We start from the raw sequence: 20,742 nt of genomic DNA on the forward strand, positions 1-20,742 counted from the left end.
ACAGTCCTATCTAAACCAAGGATAATTCTGACTCTGAATTACCGCTAGCCATCCTCCTACAATGGGGGCCTAAAAAGCCGAAATACAATGGGAGCAAACTAACAAGTACAGAGTACACTTCAGTTGAAAACATTAGTGCAAAACTTGACAATTTATTCATAAAAGACTCCCATTACGCATTTGTACTCATTCCTACAACTACATGTTGTATGTTACAAGAACTCACCGGCTAGGGCCATTTCCACAGGCTCCTGTACTAGGTTCTTGGAGCTGGCCGGCTCGTAACAGTTGGGACAGGCCGGGCTGATGATTACAAACAGCAGGTTAGTGTCCGGTACCCGCCGGGCAAGGTAGTCCCTGAAACACACAAGACACAGGCACTCAGTAGGGGGTTCTTCAGGCCAACAACTGATCAGTCCTCAGAAACTCATTGACACAGTAATAAATTATCATCAATGTATAACTTTTTCATTATGGTGATTAAAAGGTGCATACTGTTTATACAGAAGCATGTTCGATTACACAGAAGCTTATTTAATCAGTATTACAAAATATAGATTTGTTATATACCAAAACAACCAGATTTGAAAATTAACACAGTGAAAATATTGTAGGAAAATATACTAAACCAAATCATCATCAGCTTCATTGAGTTTACCTTGTACAGTTTTCATTACAAGGGTAGATAATTCCATTGGTTTCTTCCAGGTTGGGATTAAAGTAATACTGAGCTCTTTGTTTACTGCAGATTTTCTCTTCCTGATCATCTGAAATATTATTTTTAAAAAATCCATTAAAGTCAGAAGCATCTTTTCTAAATAAATTTATAGGTACAATAAAACTGAATCAGATGCGCATGTACAGGGTAGATGCTATGCATACATGTAGTTTTTAGGAAATAAAATTCAGCAATCATCTTCTTTCAATGTTAATTATAATATGCGAGGATTGTCCCAAAATAGCGTAGACAAGTGGCGTTATTAATCGAAGACACAGAAAGATGAAATTTGTGCCATAAGGGGTTCAAGTAATTTGCATTCAAATAATATTTTAAAATCATACATTGTTTGATATTAAGTTAGTGAAAAAAAGCATGTTAGATCAGAAATTCGATATGCGGCGCAATGTCAAAAACAAAAAGTTAAATTGAACATAATGAAATGAAAATTGCAAGGAAAAGTACTTTTTGAGTGAAAAATTTAAACAAAACATACATTGATATTTAATAATAATTATATTATTTACTCAAAAGATGTTTTGGCTATAACAAAACTTTTAAATATTTTATAGCGCGTTTTGTGACAATTTAAGTTGAAGAGTTGACTTGTAATAAAATCACGATGTCAGCGTTTAAGGCGGCGCAGCAGTATCTGATCAAATTTTGCAAAGACCTTGAAACAAATCCTAATCTGATTTTCTAGTAAATAAAATTAACAAAATTGATTCGAAATGCGTTTTGTGAATAAGTAGTTTACAACATTAAGAATATGAGACGAGTATGATAAGAATAGGTGGAAAAAAGAAACACCGACCAATATCAGTGGATGTCAAAGTGTTGAACGACACATTGCGGTAAGACGAACGTTAGACAACAAGTCATACAGGGCAATTTTGGAGTCGTCAGATCGTGAAGACTTACAAAATATTTTTTTAAAAATCGAAATGTATGTTGAATGTTGAATATGCACTCATGGTACATGTTCAAAGAAAATATTTCTTCCATGACATTTTCGTAAATAAAACGTAAATGTTATCGTATACTAAATGTTAACGATGTGGAGGGTCTTAGCAACAATGTAAACACTGGAAATTTCTGACGTCGTACATTGCGCCACCTGACAAAACCTGTTGTTACTAATTATTCATTTTCTTAAGAATTAAATGAAGTACAGATTTGAATTTTTCAGTATTGTTTGTCAATGGGTCATTGAAGAAAACTAAGAAGTCTAATGAAATTGCAGTGAACAGATTTTAAGTTTTGTGTCATGTCTACGCTATTTTGGGACAACCCTCGTATTCTAAAAATGAAAACATTTTCCAAAAAACTCCTTCCTCTGTGAACTTACTATACTCTGTCCCGGGTTTTTGCTTCCACCACTTTTTGCGTGATATTTCGATAATCATGATTACCTTTATGCTCAAACTACGTTCATCCACTAATTTGAAAAATGCCCAGATTATCTGTTTTGAAACGCCCCCTCTATCGCTTCAGGTTTCAATACACATCCAAAAATAGAAAGTCTACGAGGATTTTGCATTTCATCAGCCATTAATAAGCCCGGATGATAACGTTGAAAAATTGTGCGAGGTATCCCGAGTACTTCCGAATGGAGAAAAGATGTAAATATTTCCCAGTATAAATCTCTGTAAGAAATTTCTTTTCGTTCCTGTGAACTTTTATGAGTGAAAAATGATAATTGTTCAATGAAGATATCTTGGATATATTCCCTTTTATCAATTTCAATTGTATTTCTTTCACATGTATGTGTATTTTCAAAAAAAAAATCAAAAAGTGATGGAAGCAATACCGGTAATTTGGGACAGTCTATAAAACAGAAGAAGATATATGACTTACCAGAGGAGGCTGCTACAGTTGGTGGAGAACTGAACCAACTGAAACAAAAGAAACATAATCCGGTATTATTCTATACAGTATGTACAAGTGAGTGTTAAAGTACAAAAAGTGACATAATGGTTTTAAATCAAGATCTGCAGTTTTCATTCAACTACCAATTCATTAAATCAATGTACCGGTATATCTACTACCAATACACTTTATCAATGTATACTATTACAATATCATAAAGTTGTAAATCTCCATACCTGTAAACATTCAAGTTGACAACAGCCCTGTTGAATTTAAAAGAACAAAATATTTTTTTAATTATCTCCTATATACACGTTATAGATAGAAATATATATTGGAATACTAACAATCAAAAATTAAACAGAGGAAATAGAATCTCCACATACCATGTCCAGACACTGTTCCACCAGTTGACAGTCAACAACTCAAACACTAAATTAATGGAAGGCTGCAAAAAACCAGAGATATGTAAGCAAGTCTGTTATCCTAACCAATACCTAATTTACACTCATAGAGCTTTTAAAAAGTTATGAATGTACCGAAACAGTTTTTGAAGTGAAAATAATTAAAATTCTTTGATAGTACTTACAATTCTGAAGCCAAGAGGAGCAGCACTGGTCTCATTTCCATAGTCCACACATGTGGCCTGATAGTCCACTTCCTCTACCCTGCAGTTAAATAAGTTATACACTGCTAAAGTTCTTCAAAATAAAGCCTTAAAACAAGTGTACAGTCTGGTGATGATACGCCATTACCTATGTAAGTAGACTGTATGTTACATGCAAGGATTACACTTCCTGTGGAAAAGCTTTATAAATTTTGAAACAAATTTACAGCATCATTTTTCATTGTTTTACCCCTTTAAAACAGTTACTATATAATTCTATACGCAAAAAAAGTCCAGCATTTTGACTGTTGGACTGGAACTGTTGGATTGGAACTGTTAAAATCGACTGTTAAAAAAGACTGTTGACCGGTGACGTCACATTCCGCGAAAACGTGTTACTGATTAGAAGGGGTATAACAAAACAGTTGTTGACTGAGTCTCAGGCAACAGTTGATCTGTCGGTCTGGCTCGCAAACTGTTGCCCGCGGCTGACCCAGTCAACAACTGTATAATCTTACATATATGCCGGTATATGGATAACTTATATGTAAGACCTTCTAACAGGCATATTGTTCAGAGCAGTGAAAAATAAATAGAGGCTTGCATTGAATTTTTTTTATGCCACTGCATGTCATTAAGTCTTGACTGTTGGATACATAGTTTTCAATTTCTTTGTAGGAAAATAAGATTTAAATAAATGCATGAAAAAAAGTTGACAGAATGGAATAATCTAAAGATCTGTCGTTATTGACACCATTTGATTTACCCCAATAAAATGAGAGAATAAAATGCAACCCCCCAAAAAACTGGCTCTCGTGTTCTATTATGGTGCATTTGCCCAAGATATGCATAGACTACACGAGAGGGCTGTTTTATCTTACCTGTGGTATACACTGCCATAAAGTTGCTCCATTAAACCTGCATCCACATGACCAAGAAAACGGCCAATCTATCAATATAAATATAAAGTTAGAGTCCAGCTTAGTTTAATGTAGATGCATTCTGGTACATGGAAAACAAAAACTTTACATCCTCTTCCAATCATATTTGACATGATAGCAATTTCTCTTCTGGATATGCTATCAAACTTAACTACTGGTAACTTTGACTTCTCACAAGAGTATTGTTGGTTTGAGTTAAGTAAAAAATTTGAATATTTGAGAGTGTTATAGTAATTTTTGTAAATCTATTAATTTTGTAAAACATTATCAAGAGAAAATAAAAGCTCACAGTCGAAACATTTATCTATAAGCATGGATATTCTTCCTGGATAAAATCTTGTGATTTCCTTGTTATAAAGCATTGGTGTGGGATTTATTACATGCAAACAAAACATTTCTATAGGATAATAAATAATCCCTAAAAACACTTTCCCATCTAAATTACCTGTAGGAGGTAGTCGGGGTGACTGGTGTTACCTGTAGGAGGTAGTCAGGGTGACTGGTGTTACCTGTAGGAGGTAGTTGGGGTGATTGGTATTACCTGTAGGAGGTGGTCGGGGTGACTGGTATTACCTGTAGGAGGTGGTCGGGGTGACTGGTGTTACCTATAGGAGGTGGTTGGGGTGACTGGCGTTACCTACAGGAGGTGCTCAGGGTTATTGACGTTAACTGTATGAGGTGGTAGGGATGATTGGTGTTACCTGTAGGTGGTAGTCAGGGTGATTGGCGGCCACCACGAAGGCTCCGTCGTCCAACAGGAAGCAGACGGCATTGTCCACGTCCTTACAGCTGTAGACAGAGTCGCCGGACTTGGACGAAGAGTTCATCAGTTGAAGCAAGAAGTCATGGTCCACAATGGCCCCAATCACTGTAACAAAAGCAAATATATCAACTGTGTGAAAGGTGCCTGATGAAACGTCCAACATGCACCATTACCGTGTCTGTTACCTACCAGCCACGGGCTTCTCCTCTTTCTTGGATCCAAACACTGAATGGGTCACCATGACTGTGGGAGATGTCATGTTCTCCTGGTAGTCTATAAAATTAGCAATGATTGATGTACTGGTATAAGTCTCTGAAACAATCTCAGAGAATAATGCTTAATACAGTGACAAACTTAAAAATATTCTGTTCCTTAGCTATTTCTCAGTAATGAAATATACTTAATCTTCTTAATTAAAAGATTACTGTACATATGCGTAACAAGTGCAGTTTATTTTGATGACGACTTCTGCTTTGATTCACCTGTAGTTTAGATTTACCAGTAGTATTGATTTACCTGTAGTATTGATTTACATGTACCTGTAGTATTGATTTACTTGTAGTATTGATTTACCTGTAGTATTGATTTACCTGTAGTATAGAGTGCATGGAACATAAATGTCTGGCTGTAGTGGAGGGCCCGCCTGAAGTAAGCTGACTTCCATGGATCCTGGTATCTCTCCAGCACAGACGACATACTGAGGAGTCAGAAAAGATCACAGATACAGTCTCAACCCACAATAAACACTAGATGGTCTCATTTCATTTATTGGAATACATGTTATACAAAAATTTCAAAAAATGTTATATAATTGTACATGTACTTTTTGTGAGGCGACATGGACGACAGTATTTACCTTTTGGGAGACACAGTTGTTAGTCCTCCATAGGTTGCCATGAAGACGGCTGTTATGCTGAAATTCAGAGCCTTCATTAAGATTTGATCTTTAGTTGGATCATTTAATTTTCACTACCCTTATTCAGTTACATTAACTTCTTCTTTTTTTTTTTTTTTTTAATACATGTGATGGATCTTTCTGAGGATAAAGTTTTGATTATCAATTTACAGATTTATTTGGTTAGGAAATGCTTATCAAGACTTGGAATCAATAATTGTTTAAATTTGATGTGTCAGCATGACATTGACACCACAGCAGCGGTAGGCAAGTATTGCATGTCTCACAGTAAGTGGGTCAATAAACAGATATGTAAGCAATTAATATGCATCCACACAGAACTAAATACTGGAAGCAAAAAAACAAACTTTTACCCGATATCTACAAGTATAATATAAATCCTCATGCTGTGTTTGTTAGATAAATATATTTATGACCATGATCAGAGAGAGAGAGAGAGAGAGAGAGAAAGAAAGAGGGAGAGAGACTTGCTGGTGTCTTACAAAATGCTTTGTCATCTGTTCCACAAAAATACAACAATTACTGTAATTTTCTACTGTGGTTTTATCAATATTCGTTGAATACCAATTTTCGTTGATTTCGTTGTTAAGTTAATCCTTGAAATTAAATATTCATTGAGCTGCAATTTCCACTAATATTTTGTATTGATAGGGTTATTGGCCACGAATTTACGTATCCTTGAAACTGTGATTTTCACTTTATCCATGAAAATTGATACCCTTGAATATTAATGAAACCACAGTATTATATACCTTTTGATGACCAAAATTGTGGCTGTAGCCAAAAATTAAAATTTTGAACATCTCAAACATTTTAATTATAGTTTAGTAAGATCATGGTTAAGAAAAAAATGTTAGAGTATAAGCTGAAACACACACCATAGCACCGTCAAAGACAAAAACAGTTAGTCCCATGTAGTAATGGCAAACAATATCTCTTTTAACACAATAGTAAAATTAAAAAGGAAATTAAAAATATCTTTACTTAGCAGTGTCATTATCAGCAGAACTGGAAAACAAAGTAAAACATATCAACTTGCTGCTTTTTTTGAACTGTTGCCCCCTGAGGGGCCATTCTTTGATAGTTGGCATGTTGATGATGGTGAAATGACCTTGACCTTTGCCGATAGACTCTGGGTCATGATCATGACACATCCTCAAGCCACCTTTAACTTTTGCCTTTAAAAAGGAGCTTCTGGTGTTTCTTCAAGGACAAGACATTAAAATGGGATGTACAGACAGACAAATAGAAATAATGAATCCTATACATGTATACCCCTTACTTTGTTCATGAAAGGTATAATAGGATCTAAGATCGCTCAAAATTATATTCAAAACACAAAAATTAACAAATAGAAAAGGATAAATTAAACACTATAGATATCTAAAACACAATTTGATATCCAGAGAATCCGGAGCTTACTGACCCTGGGCTGGTGAAGGTTACATGCATCATGTCCTTCATCATTTTAATGGAGATATTGGACACCCTCAAGTCTAAGTGAAGCTGCTTCATCATCTCTGTGTCAACTGTAAAATAAACAAAAAATTCCAGAATTTGGCGTGAATCCATACCATATACCATTGATCAAACATTTAAAAATGCATTGCAGCCTACCACAACAGAAATGAATGACATTTCAAACTGAACGTGTCTGAAAAATGCCTGATACATCTATTGTACATAAAAGGGCCTTTATTGAGAGACTTACAAGTGTCTGGTGACTGGGAGTAATTCTGTAGGGCAGCTACCAGGTCCCTCACCACATCACTGGAGTTGTAGGAGTCGGTCACTTCACTCGACTTGTAATATTTCCTGCAACAAATATACATAGTGCATCAAAATTTTAAGAATGGGTTGTTGATACTTGCTATTCCAAAATTACCACATGAACGATTAAAATGAGTCTGCTTTACATATACCGGTAATTCTTTGCAAAAACTTGATTCTACATAAAAATATAGGTAAGTTTGACTTTGTCAAATCCCTGATTGTCAAAGGCTAAATCATAGGATTCTTTGTCTTTGAGTACTTCCTTATGCTACTCTAAGTTTTTGTAATACATGTATCTGTAGATAAATATCTCTTACCATGGCGCCAGTAGTTTAGCTCTGTCCTCTTGTTCTTCTAATAATTTAATCAGCTCTGGAAACAAAAGCATCAGGAAATTTTATCATAAGTCCAACAGAGTTCCAATCGTGTCTACATGTATGTTATGTACACAATAGTTGATTTGAACATATTTTTATTGTACAAAAAATACAATTGGGTTTGGGCACAAGTTCCATAACTTAGACCGCCCTCTCCCAATACACAATAGTTGCAAACCATAATTACAAAGGAACTGTAATTTGCCAAATAACTTTTTTCTAGAAAATTTCTTTATAAGAAAAGGGTGCAAATTATACAGCCAATAGAATTTTGACACTTTTTTCAACAGGTAAAACATTGGCTGCTATGATTCAGTACACAGTTAATATGCCCTTGCTTCTTCGAAGAGGGGCATCACAACTTATCCTTAAGATTTGTTTCATCCCTATCTTTAAACATCTCTTCGACCCTATTAAAGCAATTGTTGTCACACATGCCCTTGTCACTTAGTTCATGCGGATTATCTTAGATATACCCTACGGGCAAAAAAATGTAACACCTTGAGTGAATACCCTGTTGTCTGTGATCGGTACCCTTTTGAGCTGTTTGAAGATTACCGTTATGCAGAAAGTCAAGGCTTTTAAAAAAATCTGTGTCAGAAACATTATTTCGTGAATGTAAAATTTTCAGTAAATACTATTTCCTCTCACACTTTTCCCTGAATTACAATGACATTTTAGTCAAAAGTCTTATACACCTAAACTACATTTTTTGATAAATTTTAGGGCTGAAAGTGGGTGTGTGTATTATACACAAAAGCGCATTATATTTGGCAAATTATGATACAATGTAATAGACATGTCTGTAATAAACAATTCAATGGGGTTATAGGAGACTCTTATTATCTTCATTCTTTTACCTGTAGCGTTGGCCTTAGTGAACGGACCAGAATGTTTAACGATGAACTTTTGATACGATGGAAGAGAAAGTCCCAGACTGAAAAAGATACAGGATTTTCACTACACCAGTACACATGTACATGTAATATACATGTAATATTTCTGTAAATCTGAGAATCATAAATACTGGTATATAGGAATGAGTCAACAAAAACAAGTTAAGAACATTGTACTCATCACATGCATAGCTTAAATGCTTTGCTGTACACATTTAAAATCCTCAGTGCGAGTTCCCACTGAATGTACTGAGACGTCTGGTTTGTACCTGAAGGTGGTGTTCCCAATAGGAGTGTAGAAGTACCGCCTCCTTTCTTCGTGTACATAGTTCTAGGGGTATAAGAAATCGTGATTTACAGGTATAATGACAGTTGATTAAAAAATAAATCCTCAATCATGTCAGCTCATTTATATTAATCATCTAAGGTAACCATGTAAATACACAGTAAGTTGTAAGTTAAACATGCAAAAAACACATATTTTAGCATATGCTTCTCTTCGCATGGATCAGCAGAAGCAATTCTGGCCTGTAAATACCTCGTCCACTGATAAATCAAAGGAGGAGATTTCCACAACTCCATTCTTTCCATCTATCATGTCTCCTCTTAACTGAAAAATGGAATATAATAATAATCAGACACAGTGTTCAAATATCTATTGTTTGACTGTATTCTTATCAATGAGGTTTGAAAACCCAGCTTGTACCATGTTTGATATCACTAATGGCACACTCTTTCACAGCACCATCACACGAGCCAACTCAAAACCATGAAACAATTCATTATGCAGTCAATTTATACCTTATCTTTTGCCTCATTCTCAATTTCAATGTCAAGGAAATCAAGATTCGGTGTGTCCTCAATATCATCCTACAGAAAAAAAGAATGCTTTAATCGCTTGCCTAACCATATTATTGCTGTATTTTCAATTATTTTTTTTCTTATTTGAAACTGAATGGATCGAAGCATGTTTAAGAATTAAATTGATTTTAAGATGGCAAAATTGTATGCGTAAATTGTAATTTCTCTGAAAACAATGCTTAAAGCATGGAATTTATAGTGTTTATGGATTCATTAACCATCAAATAAAAATAACTATAATGGTTAAACAGTTCTGAGCCCATGTATCATGTAGTGTACAGTGATCTTACATGGATCTTTAGGCTGGGGTGGAATATGACATATCCATTGGTGTTGATGGCAAAGGTGTAACCACTAGGGCCGAGCTAAAAAAGAGAAATACTGTGTGTACACGATAAAACTATATTACATATTATCCATTTCCTATTTCTAACTAAAATCTGACTGCCTGTGAAATATTTTTGCAGTAACAGTTAGTAATTATTGAAATCTTTAAAATAGACTTGTACAACCAGAGTATGACAGAATATTTACATTCAGTGCATATTTGCATTAATTAGAATTGTTCGATCTTAATATAAATATAAGCATTGATCGGTGAGGTGGATGTGTTACCTGCCACACTGGACTGTAGCGCTTCATCTGTTCCGTGGTTACGTCTATCCCCATCACTCCAAGGATAGTCTGGTTAGACTGAAACACACAACACAGCTCTCACTAGTACACTACAATCATACAGGTACCATCAGTGGGTTCATCAGATACTGACCGGTGGCTATGTACTTACCCCCGAGGGTGCCCGGTTGTAGACGGGGAGGGTCACAGTCACCACCAGTCCCAGTCCCTACACAAAGTCACCAAACTCAACTCAATGTCTCATTATAACAAGGGCAAATAATCTTTTAGCTCAAATTGAAAATTCACATATAATATTTAACACTGCAAGTACCATTCATAAAAACCGTTAATTTTAATTACTTTTTTTTCATAATTGTATAAATTTAAGATTTACTGGTATATAATTGATTAAATATTCAACAAGAATAGAAAGGTGGCATTTGTCACAAGAACAGTTAGTAGATATATATAACAGAGGTTATCATGCAATCAAAGGCTGGTGGAACCAACAAGCTAATGCAGCATGCAGTCAACAGATGATGAATGATGAGATGAAGCCTGGGGTTTAATCTGCGGGGTCAGATCAGGCAGTCACAATGCTTACTTACACTGCACTGTCATTGTACACAGAGTTAATCAAGGGATCGGATTAATCTTCACAAAATATGTGAGTCACACTGATATCTTCTATAATATAAATGATGTTAATGGTTAATGTGCAATTTAGATTGTAGGTTCTGTTGCAACTATGTACTGAAACAAAGACCCCTACCCTCCCACTCTTCAGTTCATCAATGTAAAAGTCATCTTATTATATATTTAGATATCCCTGAAGAAAAACCTCTTCTTGATAAACACAAATCTTCTTATCTATACTTCTACATGATCATAAGAAACATTTGGTCTTCCTTAAGACATCCACAAATCCTAGCTATTTCTAATAGAAAAAATATTCATATACAAACACCTAAAAAATCTACACAAGGACAAGCATTTATATTTTTATGACTTCTATAAAAACAAGAACTGAACTGTTTCCCATCAACAGGACATTTCTACCATCATGACTCTACTTGTCCTCGAGGACTGGAGATCTATACAAAGGTCACAAGTTTGAGGACACATTACCACTTGGACACTAAATCTACACGAGTCCTATCCGTCACTTGACAACATGCCACAAACAACACAGAGAGGAAGGGCAGAGAAGCTAGTCTTATACCAAACTATCATTGTAGATATTGCCCCACTTCAACTCCTTTAAATCGCCGAGGGCAGCTGGTCGACTTAACACTGGCAGATATTCCTTTAATGGTACAAAATAGGTAGAAAATAACCAAGTCAGTCATCAACTGATGGTACTCTTGTCAACAGTGATTTAGTCAAACTTTATGTTGATGTGAAACTTTCCTGTCAATGATACCAATATTCAGATAAAAAATTTCATTTGGATAATAAACCATATTCTTTTCACATCAATTCTAATCCATCTGTCCAATACCTCAGGTCTTCGGTAATAATTCTCACTTTACACCCCCATTTACCCTTGACATTCTCCTAAGATGGACAAGAAAGTTTCACATGACCTGCAACAGTTTGTATCAGTGTTATTCAAAAAACCAGGACACACACAGAAACCAGGGACAATTTGTCACCTCTGGCCCGGGCGGCATCACTGGGGCCGACACGCCCCTCCCGTGACAGGTTGCAGGCATACAACGGCTGTAACAGAGCAGGATTAGAGAAAAATAACAGTTGCATAACAACAAACAACACTCATTTCCTCACACAGTGCCATTTGTCAGGTGAAGGTTTCTTTAACTCTGTTATGTCCAGGGTTTAGACCTGGAAACATCGGTAGATGCATCAACATGCATAAAAAAAAGAGTGATTTATTTTGGACAAAATTGAATCAGCTTGACATAAATGTTAGTTTGATTCTTATGCAAGATGTAGACTTTGGGACGGCCGCATTCAATGGCGGTCTAAAGTCTGTCAACAGTTTGGTTAATAGGTTGAAAACTGGTTGAGTACCATTGTACAGTGGTGTCTAAACATAAACCATCGGACAATGTCCGTGTTATGTAATAATAAATAGCATGTCGCAAAAATAAGTTCAATTAGCCGGTTAGAGAATGGGCTGCAGGCCAGTATTAATGACAATATTCCATTCGGTGGATGGATCATTCCTGATGTTTACCCGCGGGTCTTTGAGGAGTCGGTACTGGAGATAGTCATCTCCCCCTGTCACCTCCAGTCTGTCAATAGCCAGGTAGGACAGATAGGCCTGGAAAATTAGTTAACATCATTGCATAAACCTATGCAGAACTGGACTGTAATAGGATCCAAACCATGTCAACACTCAAATAGTCTCCCAAAAACCAGCATCCCCTTTGAGAACACATCATCAACTGCTCAGTTTTAACACTGATCTGGTGCAAGGTAACAGAGCCTGATAACTCCATGATCAATATATATTTACATTTCCCAGTGTCTTTGCCTGTGATAACGCTACGTATCGATTTTGTACTATATAACCCATAATACAAATGACGCCAAATTTAATTTAATTGTACGATGGCTTAAAATTATATAAATATAAGAAATAAGGAATCATTCTTTGAATATTATGAGGTAATAATTTCGGTTGGGGCGTGATCAAATCTATCATAAAGCCTTTCAGGCTTTATTGGATTTGATCACACCTGACCAAAATTATCACCTCATAATACTCAAAGAATGATTCCTTATTCCTTATATAAAGCTAGCTTATGACGAGTGTATAAGAGCAGTTGGTAGGAAGCCAGTGAGACAGTGTCCTGTTACACTGAAAGAGAATACTGTAGATTCCACCACTGGAGTATCTCTAGCACAGAGAGTGGGCGGTACATGTATTAAATGTGATTACTGTTTCACCCACACCCTGTTAGTGTATATAGATCTATCTAGGAATATTATCTCTTTCCTTCTTAATGCTTCATCAGGGATCTTTTTGCAAAGTACACTCATATTTTAATACCGGTGACTGTCGAATTCTTTTAATAGACTTTGTTTGCTTCCTTAAATAGCAAGCTTCATTTTCATCACGTAATTAAGAGAGCATTTCCTTTAAAACTTTATTAATATGCTTTTCAGTTGAAGGCTACAATAATCTCTGATTATTTGTGTGGTCTTTAGGAGTGACCAGTACAGGTGTATAAAGTTAATCTGGTAGAGGGCATTTCACCCAGTGAAGGCATTAAGAAGAAGAAGAGTGAGCCTTTCCAGTCCCTCCCCCTCTCCCCCCAAGTCCAATCAATACCAGACTGTCCAGGTACACGCTGGTCCACAGGGGCAGCTCGGTGCGGTACGAGCCCGATAAAACAGACACGTAGTGCTGAAATACAGAGTACTCAAACAATGATCATCTAAGTCAGACTTCTGAATCCTGCCTCATATATACTCTCTCTCTCACCACAAAAACCGCAAAAACACAGAGCACACTAGTTTCATACATTATAGTGATGTGTGTTATCCCAACCAATGAACAGTGTTATAGATGGCAAGAGTAAGAAAGACGAGTGCATAATAAACTACCCTTTGAGTATCTATAGGAAAAAGCATTATACACGTGTAAATGTTATACCTACCATACACAAATTAATATTCAAGGATTATATTTCATAAAATTTCAACTACTTTTTAGGATTAACTGTAATTATGGTTAGCCACTGCTGTGGTATTTTATGACACCCCTTCCCAAAACATAAAAAGTTACAGGGATCGTTTTAGTCGAAGAATGCATACACTCACGTATAGAAGAGACATTTAACATTTATTCTTTGAGGAAAATCACTTTAATATATTAATCAAGAGAATCATTGAATTTCATATTCAAGATCAATATTAGGCAGAAATTCAATTTGAAAGATACATAAGAGAAATAAATTATCATTTTAAAACATGCTCCCACATAGGCTCTAATAAAAATAAATATTATCTTGCAATCCGAAAAAAAAAACACCAAAAATAAAGAGAGAAGAAAGTAAATGATAAACTGATGAATCAAACACGAAGCATCCACAGAGTGCAGAGTACAGGTACAGCAGACAGAAAGAGATCTAGAAGACCACTTCTTTGGTAAAGAACATTCTTCTGCCTGGCTTCAATGGATATTTGAAAGCAGTGCTGAATAGAACAATTGAATTTGTACAGCCCCTAGGTCTGTGAATAGTAAATATACTAGTCTAATGACATTCTAACATAAGAGAGAGAGAAAAAAATGCTCAAGATCGGCAGCTCGCAGAGTATAAAATATCTGTTTCACACTTTTATTGGAAGAAAAGCTTTGAATGTCTTAGTATTGAGATATTACAGAAGGTTGGAGGTGTTTGGGACATGAAACAAATATTTTGCCTGCGCCTCCCTGATCCAGATGACCCGGATGTGATACCAGAGATGGACCATGGGCTCCGGAGTAGCTACTGGTCCATTTGACATAGTCGGTGTGTTTGAGGGCGAGAGGTCGAGCAACCACCTCCACATACTCCTAGAGGTACCCCGACACAAATAAGACAAACAAGAGGTTAGTTCCTGAAACCATGCTGTGTTAATATGGTTAATTATGGATATTATTTCTGTAAATAAGCAAACAATCAATCTCTCTCTCTCTCTCCTTCCTCTCTCTTTCTTTCTCTCTCTCTCTCTCTCTCCTTTATCTCATTTTATTTTTATCCTTACTCCCACTTAAACAGATTATTTTTAACATTTGTCTTTCATGTATGATAAAACCATACAAACCAATTTTCACCATATGCCACAAACACTGTAATTCAACTTTCACCAAAATAAAATCATTCTTATTCATAAATACAAAACTGCCTATTTTTAACATATATTTTAGGTATTTAGGCCTAATGTTTTAGGCATTTAAAAAGTATAAAAATTCAAGTTGATGATACATGTACCAGTATATAGACATTTCCAAATTTTAGTACTTATTCTAAACTGTATGCTTTGATAATAACTTTGAGAACACTGAACAGCCGAGTATGACACTGACTAGTAGAAGACATGTCTCACCTGAACACGGGCTCTGATGGCACCCATTGCAGGAATCTCTGAAAAATAGCCTGCAAGAAAAATTACACATCACAGATAAAAACCCTTCAAAATAGGTAAATGGGGAAACAGACTTCTGTGGTTTGTGGATAGATGGAAGAAATGATATCATGATTTCTGATGAAAAGATTTTGTTTATTTTGGTTAAAGTATATTCCATCTACTGGAAAAATACACATTTGGTTTTCAATGTTAATTTTAATGACAGTAAACAATTGTAGGATGAATGAGCCCCTTACCTCTGTTGGCACAGGCCATCCACTTGAGGTCCTTGACAGGGTTTGGGTTCTGACCAACGGCGTACGTGAAGACTCGCACTCTGTTCTAAAAACAGAAGACGAAGGCCTTATCATATCAACACTTGACTGAAATCATGATTCTAACAGAAATATTGCTTCTTGTGAATCCCAATTCAAATGACATAACATTGGACAAATGTAAGAAAGGCAAGATCAGTTGGGTAAACATAATGAACCAGACACATGGATTTTTCCATTTTGTGTTAATACCTTTAACTGAGACTATCGTCACTCGTCTGATACTTCACCCACTTACCTTGAGCGGTCTGTTAAAGTTGCGTCGTTTGAAGACCTCATCCCCGTTATCAGTGCTGCCATCTGTCAGCAGCATGATCATCTTGTTACAGTGAGCCCCCACCCCCGCCTCCGTGGAGTTCTCAAACTGAAACAGCAAAACAATGTCACTAACAGAGTTTGACAAAACACCATTACTTACAGAGCTATAGGGTTTTTTGTTGATACTTGTCCTTGTTTTTTCAAGTCTCTGATCAATGCCAGCCATCAAAGAAGTTGGATATAGGGGACTTTAGGACAAATGTTATTGAGGCATATAAAAGAATCAATTCACATATAAATCCCCTTATAAGATGTTGTATTAAATTTTTGAAATGAGAAAGAACATATAAGCTATTAAACAGAATTATAATGATTGCCATGTCCGAAAGTGTTTAGAGAGTAGTTTTACCTGGTCAAACTGATCGAAAGCATACTCCAATCCCTTGGAAATGTTGGCCATTTCTTCTGCTTTCATTTCACTTACAACACGAGACAAATACTGCAAAAAGAAAACTTCCTTTAGTAAACCAGGTCCCCGTAAATATATTACTGTCGGCAAATCATTTCCTGACGTTTCAAATTTCCAACATACAGGTAAATTATTCAACCATTAACAACTTTACTGTTTCTATCAAACAGAAATCTTATTTGGACAATAGTTTCAAAAAGAAAGAAAGAAAGAAAGAAAGAAAGAATAGATAGACAATGCAAAATATTTTTCCTCTTGTAACAAGAGAAAATGTGCAAAAGAATGCCTATAAACTGAACACTGAACAGAGTACACATATTGCGTACATTCCCAATCTACTAAACCTACCTTCTTGTTTCTGTAATTAGCCTGCACAAATCTTTTCATACATCCAACTGTCACAGCTTCTTTGGCAAACTATATACATTAAATCAATTTTTAAAAAAAAATCTTTATTTCAAAATTAAAACATTTTAGGGGAATGTGAACTTATACAACTACACTGTGTAGAATGATTCCTTGCAGTAATTTATAATGTATTTGTTTAAATAAAAATTCTTTATTTGATCCTTGGATATCTTCAATAATTTTCTATATCAGTATCTGAATCGTTAAAATCCATGCAATCAAAATCAGAGAGAATGTCCTTACCTGAACAATCTGTACAAAGTCATTTTCCCCAAGTGTATCTAGGATGGACTTGACGGCCACTTTCATCAACTGGAGAGACTGTCCCACAACACTGCCGCTCCTGTAACCATGACAACCAATCAGTCAGAGATTGGGCATGCCCTGACAGTCATTATAATGATGTTTACTGTTAATCACTGAGCTACATTTACACACTGCTGTCTGACTTACGTATCTATGAGGATCAGCATGTCTTTGGGGGAGCTGGAGCCCTGAGTGTACCTGGAACAGCAACACATATCCTGGTCAGTGACCCCTACTCACCTGTGTTATCTCATATTCATAATTTGTGTTTTTCTTTTCAATGAATTGGAATTCTATAACATGTCATACAATTCAAATACCATTGGCATTAATTGTGTTGGGATAACTAATCCTCGTCAGCAACATTTAATTTCACCCAAATTTGGGAAGTTTTTTTTTTTTTTTTACCGAAAAAGCATAGCACTCTTAACGTGTTACTATCATATTATAATTATCAATAAATGGCTCAGTGGAAAAGCAGAGAATATTGATCCTTATTGTCTATTTTCTACAATTTCTCTCTACTTTCCATTGAAACTTAGCTGAGAAATGCTATGACTTTGCAAAACACCTCGATATCTGAATCAAACTTTTAAATCATACATAAAGTACTTGTATGTAACAGACATATTTAGGAAGAAAAAAACCTTGATTTTGAGACTTAGTGGGCTAATGCTGGACAACCTTGATTGGATTTTAATTACTGGTACAAAAAGATATCTACTTTTAAAATTTGAACCAGTTCAATCATATACATAACAATAGGCCCATGGGCCACTTCCTTCACCTGAGGAACAAAAGGCATGATAAAATCAGCTAAACAGAGTCACAATACAAAATATCTGGACAATATAGTAGAATACATGTGAATCCTGTAAAAATAAAAATCTTTTTCCCCTTGGATATTCTTATGTTTATAATCAAGTCCCTTTTCTTTTAACTGAATGATTTTATAGTCATATCACATGTTGAGCATCGTACTTCTCAACAAGATCCTGATCAATTGTAAACAATTGTTTATATATGGGATATAAACCCACATCAAACTCTGAACCCCTTGTGAGACCCAAGAGCGAGAGTCTAAACAATTTTAAAGAATTAGCAATATGTCAAAATGCTTGCATATAAGTTCAACCATATGTGATAACATTTCAGTTTTTGTGAATAATGTGTTCCCAACCCGACTCCTCAAGATTTTGATTTTAACGAATTTGAATCTACACTACCTGGGAATGCTTTCACAAAAGCTTCAGCTCTCTTGGCTGATTGGTTTCTGAGAAGAAGATTTTTAAAGATTTACTCTATATACTCCTACATTAAATCAAATGCAGGCGGGCCTGAGAGCCAAGGAATTAATTTATGATGGTCTAACTACTGGATTTTTAGCAGTTCATGCCCATGAAATTAAATGATCAACTGTTGAATACAAACCATGGCCTGCGACGGACATCATACAAATCCACCTCTCCTGTCTGCCTCCATTTACTGGCTGCAACAAAAAAAAACGGACAAATCAGTCTAAACATCTCATGTCCCTCTTTTAGCATACTCCAATAATTCTCTCTGTTTCTGATATAACAGTAACTTTTACATATTAATCCAGCTGAAACAACACACCTGGAAATGACCGCATAAAACCAGTCTGGCTGCCAAAGTACTGCCACAGTATTTCTTTGTCCTCCTCATAGTTCTCTCGAAAAACTTTATCCAGCTCATGGGACCACTTCAGAGCATTGAGGATCTCTGGATCTGCAAAAGTTGTTGTCATCGTATAGATCTCATTTCTTATGTTTATTTCTTGGACAACACTGATTTATGCCAAAAAAATCAAAATCTTTGTTCATTCCATTTCCTTTTAAAATTCGAGGCAAGAGAAACTACATATCAGTGTTAACTGGGCATTAAAATAATTTCTTTGGTGATTTTTGCAGGCTATAAAGGAAGAAAGTTTGCAGAAAAAAATACGAGTCATCAGGTTATGCTAATGCAGGTTATGTAATTTTTTTCTGTAATGATTGCTTACTTCATAACCTGCATGAATCATTAAAGCAAGCATTTTATTGTTTACATTTTTCTCTTAACAAGTTGATGAATTGATCGTAAAGAGTAAGTAAAATTAACAAATTATTGTTAATGTACATCAGTACATTTGATAAAAGAAAAAGGCAAGTCGTCTTCAATGGGAATTAAAGTTTGGCATCATCATGATTATTTCGTGCAGTCTGTGATTTTTCTTAGGTTGCTGAAGGTTTCATTCCATTGATAAACTGGTTTGACTGTAGATTTCTATAGAGCTGTGAATCACAATCAGTTTTCTTAACAGGACTTGGACACAATTTGAGCTCAAAATCAAAATTTATTTTTACATTTTTAATGTCTAGAATGGTCAACATTGATATTTTAAATGGCTTGTCAGAATTTGAAAGTCAAATATCAAGTTACATATATTAGAATTCTTTGTTTTGTAAACAAAGCTCAAGTCTTGCTATTGTGTACAATTCTGTTGCATTGGTAAAAGTTTCAATCTAATGTTACTTTTTGTTGTTAATAGACTTATTTAAAAGCATATAATCAGTTTATCTTATTTGCCACAAAGTATTTTGTCAAAGAAGTGGTAATTTCTTTACTTTTCATGATTTGTAAACAAACATAAGACTTCAGCTTTGTTTACATAACATCGACTTCTTTCCTCTGTATCTTGCTTGTATCCTGACTTCTAACATTCAAATATTGGTCAATCATTCAAAATGCCTAGGTAAACCAATTCATACAAAAAAGTTAAAGATAAAATTTTGGTCTAAAACACCAAGATGTGTGTTCTTATACTTTTGACTGAGCCTAACCTTTATCGTAGATTTCCACTGGAATGTGAACTGATGAGACTGATGCATTTATTCCTTGCCTGAACTTCTCACTATACTCCAGAATTTTGCACACACTGATGCATGCATCGTCCTTGGATTTGTAATAGTTCACCAAATCCTAAAAAAGACAATGCATTTGTTTTACATTTCCTTATGATTTTGGTTCATCATTTGAAGTATACGTATTACAACTTCCAAATATTTTGCTGTTTCTTTAAGAAAAATTTCTTAGTGAACCATCGTATAAGACTATGATTACATCTGAAGCACGAATTTGGGAGCTCTAGACTCTACAAATAGCAATATGATAGAGAAATGAAGGCAAACTTTTTTGGCAATGAAAACTCAATTCAATACATTCACACCACAAGAATGGATGTTTTATCCTTGCTCTGATAATGTGTACTTATACTTGGTCAGAGATTTGTTTGTCTCACATCGTACATGTACTAGAGTTGACTCACCGATTCTTTGATGTTTTCGGAGTAGTTGTGACGGGCAGCTGCCGATTCTGCGACTTTCACAGCCCGCTAAAACCAAGGCATATTTTCAAAAATAATGTCTCTATGAGCCCATGACTGTTTTATATGTCTTAAATGCTATATATCACAAGATACGAGAGGACAATTCACAGTATGACTGTCATGTGATGCAAGTTCCTTATCGCACTCTATTTCAACT

The 20,742-nt window shown here is 35.4% G+C and overlaps 1 protein-coding gene across 6 annotated transcripts in view; it reads right to left on the reverse strand.

Annotated features, from left to right (window-relative positions):
• Window positions 1-20,742, reverse strand: part of LOC128160483 (voltage-dependent calcium channel subunit alpha-2/delta-2-like) — a 29,675-nt gene that overhangs the window by 3,926 nt on the left and 5,007 nt on the right. For 2 of the 6 annotated variants that reach the window (XR_008240287.1, XM_052823813.1), the window contains exons 4-37: window positions 20,526-20,591; window positions 20,041-20,179; window positions 18,815-18,946; window positions 18,629-18,686; window positions 17,345-17,395; window positions 17,135-17,234; window positions 16,832-16,900; window positions 16,424-16,513; window positions 15,995-16,120; window positions 15,679-15,763; window positions 15,401-15,450; window positions 14,772-14,867; window positions 10,509-10,565; window positions 10,337-10,414; window positions 10,012-10,086; window positions 9,662-9,730; window positions 9,399-9,470; window positions 9,130-9,191; window positions 8,825-8,901; window positions 7,905-7,959; window positions 7,526-7,629; window positions 7,241-7,343; window positions 6,799-6,822; window positions 5,755-5,811; window positions 5,489-5,595; window positions 5,088-5,171; window positions 4,837-5,003; window positions 4,076-4,143; window positions 3,177-3,255; window positions 2,974-3,035; window positions 2,824-2,850; window positions 2,576-2,613; window positions 659-767; window positions 227-357 (exon numbers count right to left, since the gene is read on the reverse strand). Coding sequence is in view for 5 of the 6 variants with exons in the window: in XM_052823813.1 (XP_052679773.1) it covers window positions 227-357; window positions 659-767; window positions 2,576-2,613; window positions 2,824-2,850; window positions 2,974-3,035; window positions 3,177-3,255; window positions 4,076-4,143; window positions 4,837-5,003; window positions 5,088-5,171; window positions 5,489-5,595; window positions 5,755-5,811; window positions 6,799-6,822; window positions 7,241-7,343; window positions 7,526-7,629; window positions 7,905-7,959; window positions 8,825-8,901; window positions 9,130-9,191; window positions 9,399-9,470; window positions 9,662-9,730; window positions 10,012-10,086; window positions 10,337-10,414; window positions 10,509-10,565; window positions 14,772-14,867; window positions 15,401-15,450; window positions 15,679-15,763; window positions 15,995-16,120; window positions 16,424-16,513; window positions 16,832-16,900; window positions 17,135-17,234; window positions 17,345-17,395; window positions 18,629-18,686; window positions 18,815-18,946; window positions 20,041-20,179; window positions 20,526-20,591 (2,767 nt within the window). In the remaining variant the exon portion in view is untranslated. Of the gene's footprint in view, window positions 1-226; window positions 358-658; window positions 768-2,575; window positions 2,614-2,823; window positions 2,851-2,973; window positions 3,036-3,176; window positions 3,256-4,075; window positions 4,144-4,836; window positions 5,004-5,087; window positions 5,172-5,488; window positions 5,596-5,754; window positions 5,812-6,798; window positions 6,823-7,240; window positions 7,344-7,525; window positions 7,630-7,904; window positions 7,960-8,824; window positions 8,902-9,129; window positions 9,192-9,398; window positions 9,471-9,661; window positions 9,731-10,011; window positions 10,087-10,336; window positions 10,415-10,508; window positions 10,566-11,561; window positions 11,646-12,539; window positions 12,627-13,640; window positions 13,716-14,771; window positions 14,868-15,400; window positions 15,451-15,678; window positions 15,764-15,994; window positions 16,121-16,423; window positions 16,514-16,831; window positions 16,901-17,134; window positions 17,235-17,344; window positions 17,396-18,628; window positions 18,687-18,814; window positions 18,947-20,040; window positions 20,180-20,525; window positions 20,592-20,742 lie in introns of all 6 variants that reach the window. The other 4 variants (XM_052823815.1, XM_052823814.1, XM_052823816.1 and 1 more) reach the window with 4 other exon arrangements.

The sequence above is a fragment of the Crassostrea angulata genome, chromosome 8, assembly GCF_025612915.1.
Source record: "Crassostrea angulata isolate pt1a10 chromosome 8, ASM2561291v2, whole genome shotgun sequence".
NCBI lineage: Eukaryota > Metazoa > Mollusca > Bivalvia > Ostreida > Ostreidae > Magallana > Magallana angulata.